Raw genomic sequence first — 13,734 nt, forward strand, 5'->3', positions numbered from 1 at the left:
GCCTCCCGGGTTCAAACGATTTTCCTGCCTCAGCCTCCTGAGTAGCTGGGATTATAGATGCCCACCACCACGCCCACCTAATTTTTGTATTTTTAGTAGAGAGAGGGTCTCGCCATGTTGGCCAGGCTGGTCTTGAACTCCTGTCCTTGGGTGATCCACCCGCCTCGGTCTCCCAAAGTGCTGGGTGCTGGGATTACAGGCGTGAGCCACCGTGCCCAGCTACCTATTTTTTTTTTTTTTTTTTGTTAGAGTCTTGCTGTGTCACCCAGGCTGGAATGCAGTGGCATGATCTCGGCCTCCACCTCCTGGGTTCAAGCAATTGTCTTGCTTCAGCCTCCTGAGTGGCTGTGATTACAGGCGTGAGCCACCTTGCCCAGCCTTATCTTAACGAACTGGCTGACTTTCATGTTTACCTATTGTTTAGGCTGTCTTAGGTTATAGTGATGATAGCTGCTAGAGAAACCATATGTGCCACCCTCATCACTTTACCCTGCTGCTCAGCATGCTACAAATCTCAGTGACGCGGTTAGAATTTGAGAGCATGTTGAGTTTTGCTGTACTGTTACACTTTATCCTAGTTTTTAAAAATACCATTGTATACCCATCATCTCAAAACAGAAAATAAGGGAAATGTGGACTTTCAATGCCATGTTTTTAAGGAACGGTGGGCTGTGAGTTATTTTGTATTCAAATTAGACACCACAGCATTGTGTTTTTTATACTATAATACTAAATAGTGCTGAAAAATACAAAATATGTCAACATTAGCAGACTGAACACTCATTGCAATATTCCCCACTTACAGGAAAGCAGCATTCAGAAAAACTAGAAAATATAAAACAAAATATCTCATCTTAGCAGAATTTCTTCACGAAACTAAAATATGAAAATAAGAATGAAACCAAAGTAAATTTTTAAGTGGCTTATTCATTGGCCAAGCAAAGAAAGTCACTTATGGATTGTGAGTTAATTATATCATGTTTGATGTAGCAGTGGAAGAAATGTGTTCAGACTGCATAACTTATATAAGGCTGCCATTTGGTGAGAACAGTTGCTCATAGTTACAGACATTGAGAGTAACATCCACAGTCAATTAAAAAATAAGATAGATTATTTTGAGTAGTTTTTCCTGGATCTTGATGAGTTGACATACGTTACTGACACTGCTCAGTTGCAGGTTTTTTGAGGAGCCAACGTTGAATTTGAAGTAAGTGAAAAGTTAGGCATTCTAGTTTCTGTGGAACAAGTACTGCTGAGAATATTTTCAACGAAGTTGAGAAAGAAAAATAAGTACAATCCGAAGTAGAATCTACTAACATACATTATAACTGATGGTTAAAATATTTGTAGAGCAGAAAACAAGCCTTGGTTGGACAAATTTACAAAGCTTGTGAAAATGTAAAGTGTTTAAAGCCTACGGTTATTGATTATTATTATTTGTCAGCATATATTTTATGGGAAGTAATTGAATTTATCATGCATTATTGGACCAGTAGTGTAAATGGTTAAGTTCATTTGCTCTTGTAAACGTAACCATCTTCATTTTTGTGAGTTTTTGTCAAGGGAAATTTTTGACTTACCTTACCACACAGCAGTTTGATGGCTCAGTGGTGGTAAAGTTTTTTGCAATATTATGAATTCAAGGCCAAGATTGAAAAAAATTTTTTTTCAGACAAGATCTTATTTTGTCACCCAGGCTACAGTGCAGTAGGACAATTATGGCTCACTGCAGCCTTGACCTCCCAGGCTCGAGTGATCCTCCTGCCTTGGCCTCCTGAATTGCTGGGATTACTGATGTGAGCCACTGCACCTGGCTTGAAAACTGTTTTTAAAAGAGCCATCCTTAACCACTATTATCAAATACTAAATGCTTCTGGATATTAGCTTCTGCTGTAGATTTGATTATCTTTCTTAATTCAACTTAAAACTGCAAGACAAAACAGCAATTATATGCCAACCTTATGCTGTGGAAAAGTCATTTCCATGACAACATTGTTTGAATCAAAAGTAATGTCAAATTGTTTTATATACTCCCACGTCAAAAAGTTAAATCAAGAAATGAGGTTACCGCTGGGCGCGGTGGCTCACGTCTGTAATCCCAGCAGTTTGGGAGGCTGAGGCGGGAGGATCACGAGGTCAGGAGATCGAGACCATCCTGGCTAACATGTCGAAACCCCGTCTCTACTAAAAATACAAAAAAATTAGCTGGGCATGGTAGCGGCTGCCTGTAGTCCCAGCTACTCGGGAGGCTGAGGCAGGAGAATGGCGTGAACCTGGGAGGCGGAGCTTGCAGTGAGCCGAGATCGCGCCACTGCATTCCAGCCTGGGCGAGAGCGAGACTCCGTCTCAAAAAAAAAAAAAAAAAAAAAAAAAAATGAGATTACCATTGTCCAGGTAATAATATCTTAGTTCTAACTAGTAAACTCGCTGGGCTTTTGGAATTAATACATGAAATAAATGTTTACGATTTGTTTGGGCAACATATTACAGCTCTGATAAGAACAGTTCTAGGTTCTAGCATTGGATGTGTCTGTGGTATATCAAATGTACACTGTGGTGTCAATAACACACTTTCTTGTGGACAGAAATGAAATAAGACTTTTGGTTGATGAAAAGAGATTGCTAAAATGTACAGAAATAATGCCTTGTAATTTTATAGAATTGAGTTTCCAAAAGAATCTAAAATGGCTTTTAGCTTTAATTAAAGCACATATTACACAGAAAATAGTCTGTTGACAGATGTACTGGCAATAGGCCATTCCCTTGGGCTAAAACAATATCAGTTAAATTGGTTGTATTCAGACAACTATTCTAGGAATCATGTTGTCCTATGACTCTGTTTCACTAACATGTTTTTATCATGACTTTCAAAATATCAAAGCTTTAAAAAATGGCCAGAGGAATACCTTTACTCATGAGTTAAAGGTTTCAAACTAAGATTTGTTATTATTAAGGAGCTATTTTATGAACATTCATTCTAATACATTTGATAGAATAAAATGTAACTGAAATTACATGATGAAGAAATTGAGATGGAGTATGACTTATTTAAGTCAATATGATGGGAAATATGACCCCCAAATTATTACTTCCTAGCTCATCTTTATGCTACAGTGTCCTTGTGAGGAAGAATTCATTTGTGGACAAATAAGATTGGTAAACAACTCTTCCTTTTATAGAAAAACTGTCCATTGAAATTGAATATGAATCCATCTTTATATGGCAAAGTAAGAGTTTTTATAAATTACATTTTATTAGACACAGACTCACTCCTGAAATCTTTCTTTGATTGTTTCATTCATTAATTTAATTTTTAAAATTAGGTTTTTTAAAATACAGAGATGGAGTCTGACTATGTTGTCCAGGCTGGAGTACAGTGGCTGTTCACCGGTACCATCCTACTACTGATCAGCATGAGAGTTTTACTGACTCCATTTGCCAACTGGGACAGTTTACCCCTTGTTTCACTTTTTAAATTTGGCAACTTTAAAATCTTTCATCAGGATTCCAACCATTTATTCTCTAGCTACTAGTTCTAATAAAAAAAAAAGATCTGACTTGTCTAGAAGTTATTGTGAGACCAGCACTTAATAACTACAACAATAAAGTTTCAAGTGATGAAATGGTATTAGTCAGGTGCTTATAATCAGGTTGACAACTATTCCCAATAATTTCCCTCAGGGACAATACTATTTATTAGTAACAATTAATAAATGTAAAGACAGTAATGTTGGGTCTTTCAGTATAATTTGGTTTTTCAGTTGAAACAAATATCTGCTAAAAGAAATGTCTCACATATTAATATAACTGCTGGTAAGAATGCCTGTTTCACTCAAAAGATTCTGAAAAGACTTGAAAGATAAGTAGTAAGAGACAAACATTAACATAGTAAAGAAAAAATAGCAAATTTTGTGGAGTGGGAATTCAAATGGAATTATGGGGATTGATATTTCTGCCTGGAGTAGTAAACCAGGGAATTCCTAAACTCAGAAGTTAATCAGATAATTATACTGTGCTATGGATGTTAATGCTATATCCATTATTTGATTATTAAGTGAAATTCTATCCACCATCTTTTCAAGTATGCCAGTAAAATTGAACTCCTCAGCCCTATTTTTTTTTTTTTTTTTTTTTTTGAGACTGAGTCTCGCTCTGTCACCCAGGCTGGAGTGCAGTGGCACAATCTCGGCTCACTGCAAGCTCCGCCTCCCGGGTTCACGCCATTCTCCTGCCTCAGCCTCTCCGAGTAGCTCCTCAGCCCTATTTTAAAATCTAAATACTATCTAACAAAATTCTAGAACCTTGCCTTGAAAATTAACGAAATGAATTTCAGGAAGAGGTGAAGATGCTCCCTTTCCTCTCGAGCTCTTTCTCCATCATGAAATTAGCTTTTTAAACCAAAATGAATGCTTGTGAATATTCACAACTGTAACCCACTTATTCTATTTTCTGATAATATAAATCCGATCTTGCAGGTGTATATTAAACAAAGAGGTCTTGCAAAAGTTAAAAAAAAAAAAACTTGGAATGGTTGCCATGTGCTGTGGAAATAATCTCTAAAAGAAACATACAATTCTGATGGGTTGCTTTAGTTGACAATTTGTTGCTCTGCTAACAAAGCTTTAAGCAACATCTCAGTATTCCTAAACAGAATAAATACTTGTAAGATTTTTCTGTCATTCAGAGGTGAATTAGTGACATTTTCCTTTTCTCCCAAATGCATGATAAGGAAAAAGAAAGCCTGTAACTCTACTAGAATTTTTATTTTAACAGAAATGGAAAGCTTTATTTTACTTCAATTTGAAGTAGGAAACCTTGTTTTTTGCTGCTTTTCTCAGTTAAGATCCCACTTGTTATACAAAGTTGAATTTTGTTAAAATAATTATAGGATAATTAACAAATTATTACTTACCTCTTCTATACTCCTTTACTCCCCACACCTGTTTAAGCATGACTTTGATACACATTATGCTGGTCATTCCATCACTAATTATGAATATATATAAATATCTTGGTTATGCATATTACTGGTCATGATTACACAATTCTTTTCAACTTGTATAACAAGCAGTACAGAATCATTTCTGATGCACATCTGACTCTGAATTGTTAGACATTATTTTAACTAAAATCTTATTTTCTGGGGGAAGGAAATACTAAACTTTATTCTTATATTAAAACTCTTAAAGTGTGTGTGTTTTCATTTCGTTACTTTTCCTTATCTAACTAATTCTGAGCTCTTTTTTCTAACTTATTCTTGGTCTCTTCTTTAGTCCTCTAGTTATCCTATTACAGGTACTAAATATTCTCTATTTTTGGTTAAAAATATCCAGAATGGAAAGGCTTCCTTTCATCTTTCACTGAGAGTTACCTGTTAACCATGAGACTTACCTGGCCTTAATGATGTGGGTCATCTCAGCACAGCTCACATATATGCACAGACACATGTGTGCATTGCATGTGTGCACACCACATACATACATCATTTACAATAAAAACAATATACATACTCCTTGAATTTGTGCTATATCTATGGCTAATATTGTTGTCAAGCCTCCCGTGCTGTTTTCCTTTTCATCAAACCAGGCAATATCCTAGAGAAAAGGAGAATTAACATATGGTTGTCAAAAATCATTTTTTTTTCTCTGACTTTTGATTTTTCTGCTGTAAGTCAGAAAACATCTACCTGCCTCGTCACTCACAGGTACTTAATTCCTATAAAATACTATGGATCGAATGACTTTTGCTTCTTTTTTCATGAAGATCTATATTTATATATAAACTGAAAAACTTAAGCCCAAGAGCTTGGACTCATTACTCATTACCATATAGTATAATAATCAATGTTAAATTAAAATGGTCATTTTAAACCATCAAGTGATTTGTAATTTTATTCCATATGTCATTTGTGAAGAGCAGACATAATTCAAAAGTAAGGCGATGAAGGCCAGAGCGGTGGCTCATACCTGTAATTCCAGCACTTTGGGAGGCCAAGGTGGGAGGATTGAGGGGGGTCGAGACCAGCCTGGCCAACATGGCGAAACTCTGTCTTTACAAAAAACACAAACATTAGCTGGGCATGGTGGTGTGCACCTGTGGTCCCAGCTACTTGAGAGGCTAAGGTGGGAGGATTGCTTGAGCCTGGGAGGCAGAGATTTTAGTGAGCTGAGATTACACCACTGCACTCCAGCTTGAATGTCAGAGTGAGACCCTGTCTCACACACACACACAAAAGTAAGGCAATAAACAACACAATTTAGAAATATCTTCAAAACTTTCTACCTAAACTAACTAATGATAAAAAGTCTATCTCTTTCTCTTTAGGGGCCATATAATAAAGATTTTCCCTGACGCTTCACATTACCTCCTAGAACTTACAGCAATGGGCATTGTGAGAAGCTAAAAGGGCAGAAGGCTGTGAAACTCCTGAAGTTAAGAGGTATGCAGTCTAAAGAAGGAGTCAGGTCAAAATTACAAGCAATAAAAGCATAATGTAATAACCAGCAAATAATAACAGCAAATGGAGACAGCACATCTTAGCGCTTCTCAGCCTGAGGATTTCTGATTTCCTCTTATAGCTATTGAATGTTTCCTCACATTCACTGGAACCACTTATATCTCTTGTAGATTAAAACCATGTGGAAATTGTCTCTGAAAGATGGTTTATTTTTAGTGAGTAAAGAATAAAAAAATTCTTGGCTTCTTGCAACCCAGCCAGGGCTCTGATGCCCAGGTAACAGGCAAAACAAAGGCATAGCAGGTTGAGGGCTGCACCTTAATCATGCACATCACATGTTAGATGAAAACTTTTATGGAGGAGTATGGTAGGAGCCAGGCATGATAGCACCACCCTGAGCCACTGTGTTGGGAAGGTGTCTCCATGAGCTTCGGGTCCTAGATGCCCAAAGAGCAACCTATGGAGATTACAGTCTGCACCGGACAGTAGCCACTTTGAAAGCACAATCCCAGGCAAGAGCCTAACATACTGTGAATACACAGCAGCAACAATAATAAACACAGCACTGCTGAACTGAAAGACATCACCTGCTTTTTATTGTGTACTCTCTCTCCAAAATGAAGATATTTTATATATTTTCTAATTGGTTCTAGATTTCAACATGACATGGAATACACAGATAATTTTTAGATACAGTGTAAAGTAAAAAATATGAAAAGACTTTATTATTGAATATTACATTCCTGATTCTATAGTAACTTGCTGTAAAACACCATGAATAGGTACCTATGCGATTAATCTTAGTCATTATCTGATGTTCAGTTGGCAAGATGTCTGAAATTGCTTTTTGGCAAGACAGCAATTGTGTACTCCAGGGATTGTTTTCCAGCACAGGCAATATATATGAAAACATTTAGGGAGGCCGAGATGGGCGGATCACGAGGTCAGGAGATCGAGACCATCTTGGCTAACATGGTGAAACCCCATCTCCACTAAAATACAAAAAAAAAAAAAAAAAAAATTAGCCAGGCGTGGTGGTGGGCGCCTGTAGTCCCAGCTACTCAGGAGGCTGAGGCAGGAGAATGGCATGAACCCGGGAGGCGGAGCTTGCAGTGAGCTGAGATCGCGCCACTGCACTGCACTCCAGCCTTTCTGGCACTTAGGTGGTGAGTAAAAATTAGCTTGCATCCTCTCTTCCTGACAGGAATATAATTACAAGAAAGGCCATCAGGCTTTTGATACTAGTAGATATCCAGTTTTTTTCTGCCAATAGTTCTACTTGAAATAAAAATGCAATAAAACTATCATAAGTGCTTGGCATGTATTCTCCCATTTAATCATCACAACAACTCTATGAGATAGATAATATGATTACCCACATTTTAGAAGTAAAAGTACTAAGGTACTTAGAGGTACTTAGAGATTAAGTAATGTGTCCAAGGCCACATAGCTGGCAGGTGCTGAGGCCAGGATTTGAAGCGCAGCAACCAGAGGCCAGAGTTTTTATTTTTTTATTTTCAATCTTCTTTGGATTTGTTTTTATTAAAGATGGACTTTATTTAAGTGTACAATGTACCTTAAGATATTGCCTGACACAGTGTTAGCAAGCAATTAAAAAACTAAACTACCAGCCAGGCACGGTGGCTAACGCCTGTAACTAAACTACCATAACATAAAGATAACATCTGTAGTTTGGAAGAGAAATGAGGTTACATTTAAAGTCATGCAACTCATAACTTAAAAAAAATTTCTGGCTGGGTACAGTGGCTCACGCCTGTAATCCCAGCACTTTGGGAGGCTGATGTGGGCAGATCACTTGAGGTCAGGAGTTTGAGACCAGCCTGGCCAATGTGGTGAAACCCCGTCTGTACTAAAAATGCAAAAGAATTAGCCAGGTGTGGTGGTGCGTGCCTGTAATCCCAGCTACTTAGGAGGTTGAGGCAGCAGAATTGCTTGAACCTGGGAGGTGGAGTTGCAGTGAGCCGAGATCACACCATTGCACTCCAGCCTGGGCCACAGAGTGAGACTCTGTTTCAAAAAAAAAAAAAAAAAAAGTCCATTAAATGTAATACTAATTGTTTAGTTAGCTCAACGGATATTTTTTGTTAAAAATTATTTTTTTAAAACTTTCAAGTTCAAGAGTACATGTGTAGGTTTGTGATACAGGTAAACTTGTGTCACGGGGGTTTGTTGTACAGATTATTTAAGTTGTTAATCAATTATCTTGTTTGGCCTGCCATCTGACTGAAGAATTACAGCTGAGTTTCATGACCTGTTTCTCATGCTGCAGGACTCATTACCTCAAATCCTTTTGGAATTAGCTTAGATAAGTTTTGAAGCCCCTTAGTGATCACCATCAATGCTATCATAATTTAAAGAACCCCAAGAAGCCTTAGCCAATCTAATATAGAGGGAAATGGGGAAAAACAATGAACGATGAATTATTCAGTGATTTAAGTCAGCAACACTTAGAACATTCTGTTCAACAGGAAGAATCTAAAGTAATCACATAAAATATGGATTTTATACCTACAAAAATACCACACCTGTTTCTATACATACCTCTACCTCAAATGAGGTTTCACAATGGTTATAAAAAGCACTGCAAGTCTCAGCACGGTTGTTAAATTTTAAAAAGTCTTATCTTAGGACAAAAATCAGGTAATAAGAGTTAAATAAAACTGCACACTAGGAGCTTCCCTTACTATAGACAAAGCAAAATCGTGAAGATGCTTACAAAGAAAGGGCTAAATATACTAGTCTTCTTTTTCTCCAATTTTAAAAGGTAAAGCTAAGAATCAAAAAGAGTGCTGAAGGATGAAGAAGGAAAACAAACAACTTAACTTATGGGGATATTTAATAACATGTGCTAAGTGGCATAGACTTTCTGTGCAAGTCTTTGTAAGTATGTACATGATATTTTAAAACCCAGAGTTTATGGCTTATAGTTTGAAGCATGCTTATTAGCAGAAGCTACTTTATCTAAAAATGTTACAGTCCTAATGTTCACATGGCTAATGCTAGACAGAGGATTAATGTCCAGTATTAACCATCAAAATACTAGATTAACCACAGTTTCTCTCATTAAACTGTCGCATGGCTTTGAGATTCTTCCACTAAAAGCATTCCATGAACAGAAAGGAAGTTCAAAGTATGCTTGGAAAAATTAAAATTTATATTTTTCTGTATAAAAACAAACATCTAGGCATTCAGGAAACATTTTCAAAAGTTTCTAGAAATTTAAAATAAATTCATTTGAACACGGAAAAAGATAAATTTAAAAAAAACAAAAATGAGCAGAAATAGTCAACAAATGTGAAATATAGTATTAGTTAATTAAAGTCTCAACTTATTTCATGGAATATTTGCAGTAAAGACATAAAGTGTTCATAAATTAAAAAATAATAATGTACACGTTTAACATGAGAGGTATTTGCTGGCATCAAATTGATTTATGATCCTACAAATAGACTTTTGTTTTTCTGGATTAAGGAGTGTCTCCAAATGTGGAACAAGAAGCAGAAATGGGACCTTTTTGAACAGAAGGTGTAAGGTCACCCATTGCTTTAGAGCACGGTGTTGCCGTGGGAAACCTCCGACTTGCTTCTCTGCGTTTTGTATCTTGTAGCTCCTTAAGAGTACAGTTGTTGCATGGCAGCCTTCAGAGCACCTGCTCCTAAAAGTCATAAGACTTAAAAATGGGTTTTGACGACTAAGTTGGAGTGACAGTAACTCTATTTCTGAAAAGAAATCACCTTGGCAGGAAGCTATTTGCTCCTGCCTGGTGAGCTTTTGTGACAGAAAGTGAGGTGAAGGGCTACTAATGATTACTGGCTTTCAGGGTAACCCAATACATTTTAGCCTCATGAAAGAATTTTAGAGGTGCCAGTCTGAGACATTCCTTCCATTTGTCCCCAAGACTCACTTCTCAAGATTACTACTTGATCCACCTATTTTTAGTTATTTCACAGAGGTGACTGATCATCTGCATGAGGCAGGCAGACCTGGCAGCTAGACCGATGTTATCGGAGTTCATGACTCTTCTGATAAAGGCAGAGAGATTGGGTGCTTTAAGAAGTGTAGAGTCAAAAAACTTAAGCTATGCACATGAATTAGAACCAGAGAAATTAACAACTCCTTTTCAGATACATTCCCAAGATATGGTAGCTCTTACTTCTCCTTTTTAATTTGGCCTTCCATTCTGATCCCAGAACACTACATCATTCATTAAAAGAAAGATTTGTTAAGATGAATGCAAGGAACAATGAGTAGATCCTACGTTCTTTTCTATAAGCTGTATTTTTTTTTAACGTCACACTTTTGGACTTGCTTCTTTTAGAAAAATATAAGACTTCTGATATCAGATTTTTGCTGCTCAGAACAAAAAGTGTGTGCTTTCAAAGAAAGATTATGTCAAAAATTGACTTGAGACAGAATTAAAGCTAAAATGTTTTACAATAAATTTTAAATAAAATAAAAAAATTCAACTTAATACTGACCTGATATAACATGGCTTTGAAGGCCAAGTGTCTTAATTTCATCGTTAAAATTTCCCCTGCTCTGCCATAAAATAATCCCTGAAAAACAAACAAACAAAAACCTACATTCTTTTCCTTTGTAACATTTAGTTGATATATTTTTAACTCAAATAGAAAGAATGGCAACAAAAAGTAATCATGCTCAGGCTTGTTTAATTTATTAAAAGCTTACCTGCATGAAATAACTGACAAAGCAAATAGCACCCAAAATGACGATTATCATGGAATAAATTTCTGCATCATGCTTTAATGTGGTTTTATCATTATTTCCAAACATCTGAAAAGGAACAGATTTTTATCAGGTGTTTGGAGGAAAACATAAAAGAAACAGAAAAAGTGAAAATTTCTGTATATCAGGAGTTTTAAAATACATTTCTTTTTTTTTTTTTTTTTCTTTTTTGAGACAGAATCTTGCTCTGCCACCCAGGCTGGAGTGCAGTGTCGCGATCTCAGGCTTGGCTCAATGCAACCTCTGTCTCCCAGGTTCAAGTGATTCTCATGCCTCAGCCTCCCGAGTAGCTGGGATTACAGGCGCACACCACCACACTTGGCTAATTTTTATATTTTTAGTCGAGATGGGGTTTCACTATATTGGGCAGGCTGGTCTCAAACTCTTGACCTCAAGTGATCCGGCTGCCTCAGCCTCCCAAAGTGCTGGAATTACAGGCATGAGCCATTGCGCCCAGCTTAAAATAAATTATAACATAAAAATAAAACTATACACACATTTCTGTGGAAAAAAGTGCACCATGATACTATCATCTGCATACATTATCTATGATAAAAAATAACTTGCTTTTAAGTCTTTAAACTATGTAAATATGAGATCTGAAAAATGAGTCATCTATCTGCCATTATTATTACAGTATATTTCCCAAGAAACCACCAGTTTGTTTGAATTATTATTCTGAATAATTTTTGATCACTCAAGTTTCTTAGTATTCTTCTAGTTAAGTAGTACCTGCAAGGTGAGGCTTTTTAATGTGCCCCCAGAATTGTTCTTAAAAATTAGTAACATACATGCACAGGCATTTATATTGATAAAGTATAGCTGTGCAAATTAGGGAGACTGAATTTCCAGGCTAGAACTTTAGTTAACACTGAAGAGTAAGCGTGGATCTTGTAAGATCCTTAAACCCACCAATTGCCCTGAGTCCTTTAGCAAAATCCCAAACTCTTGTTATTTCTTCTCCCCGAGCTGGCTGGTAAGAAAAGAAATTGCAACTATACCCACTAGTTGAAAGGAAAGTAGTTGTATTTGCCTATTTTATTTCTTCATGTTTTGGAATGCTGATCCAGCACTGGAGTCAAAATTAGAGAACAAAGCAATTTCTTCACTGATGGCCCAGTCAACAAGGCGCAGCCACACACTTTACAAGAGATGCTGGCTTATCTCCTGGGAACATTAATTAACCTTCCTGTCATGGACCCCACACTAGGGGCGGCCCACTAAAAGTCCCAGTTTTCCCCTTGTGGATAAGACTGATACAAGCTTGTTCTCTCAGGTCATACTTTCTTTAAATTGCTGAAAGTATTAGCAAATTTGTTCTACTTACGGTTATAATTTTTGCGAAGATGATGGAAAATACTGGATGAACAGTTCCATTTAGAACAGAAGCCAATGTCCCCAGAACCACAAAAGGCCATTCAGGCTTGTTTAACTTTAAAATTTTTAATAGAGAGACTTCAGGAAGACTTATCTAAAAATAAAATATGTTGGTTAAAAATGCCAGTTTGTGTGCATAATAGAATCTAGGGAAGTTAGCCCATTATAAACAGAATTATAATGTATAACATCAAATATAACAGACAACACGGTAGAAAATATTTTTCTTAAGAATTCACTGCACATATTATTAATGATGACCCTAAAGCATAAAATAAAAGAAGCTTTGCCACAAGTGACTGTGCAATATCACTTTTTGGCATTTTACTCAGTTGATATCATTTAAAAAGTACAATTAACTCATATGTAATTGTTAAAGGTCAAAAAAGAAATGACAGGTGTGTTTTTCTTTACTCTTGTTAAACTGGATGGAATATGGTACTACAGGATAAGAAAAAAATCTAGGCAGAAGCTAAGAAAAGAAAATGCAGAAGGTAAAAGTTTCATTACGATCTCAAACTTGAAAGCTGGAAAGTTTCATGATGTATGTACAAAAACATTTTCCTAATACCTTGGCTTGTTTTGGAGTTCTTATCTACAAGCAAAATGTTGCAATATCTGAGTACATTATTTAAACTCACCAAGCCTGTCTTCTCATTTTTCCAAGGGGAATGGTATCAGTTCCTATCTTGTAGGATTGTGTATACAATTAAGCTTTATTCAGTACATTTGCGACTCACTGTATTTGCAAACAATAAGCACCCAATAAATGCTAGCAGTCATTGCTGTTTCTGATGTTATTACAGAGGAAGGATTATATTACACAAAATTTCAAGTTTTATACAGAGAAAGCACAATGCATGTAGTCATTCTGGGTCTGCCAGCCCTTCCTAGGATACGTGGAAGGTGACAAGGGGAGGTAGTGGTCACAGTGGTCAGAGGATAAATAATACGATAACGATCTCTCTTTGCTCTTGTCTGCAATAAGTAGTGTATTTCAGAATCTTAAAAATTCTTCTAAACAGCTTTGTGGTGAGTAATTATTCTGAGTAGGAAAGTAGACAGTGAATTCTTTGGTATTTCATTCATTAAAACTGCCTCATGGCATTCACTCTTAAAATAATGACATTTAT

The 13,734-nt window shown here is 36.5% G+C and overlaps 1 protein-coding gene across 1 annotated transcript in view; it reads right to left on the bottom strand.

Moving 5' to 3' along the window:
* Positions 1 to 13,734, bottom strand: part of ABCB5 (ATP binding cassette subfamily B member 5) — a 145,940-nt gene that overhangs the window by 53,436 nt on the left and 78,770 nt on the right. Inside the window, 4 exon segments of the mRNA XM_055272486.2 lie at positions 5,511 to 5,594; positions 10,957 to 11,034; positions 11,168 to 11,272; positions 12,552 to 12,695. Of these exon segments, the coding sequence (XP_055128461.1) occupies positions 5,511 to 5,594; positions 10,957 to 11,034; positions 11,168 to 11,272; positions 12,552 to 12,695 (411 nt within the window).

This window comes from Symphalangus syndactylus, chromosome 3, assembly GCF_028878055.3.
Source record: "Symphalangus syndactylus isolate Jambi chromosome 3, NHGRI_mSymSyn1-v2.1_pri, whole genome shotgun sequence".
Lineage (NCBI taxonomy): Eukaryota > Metazoa > Chordata > Mammalia > Primates > Hylobatidae > Symphalangus > Symphalangus syndactylus.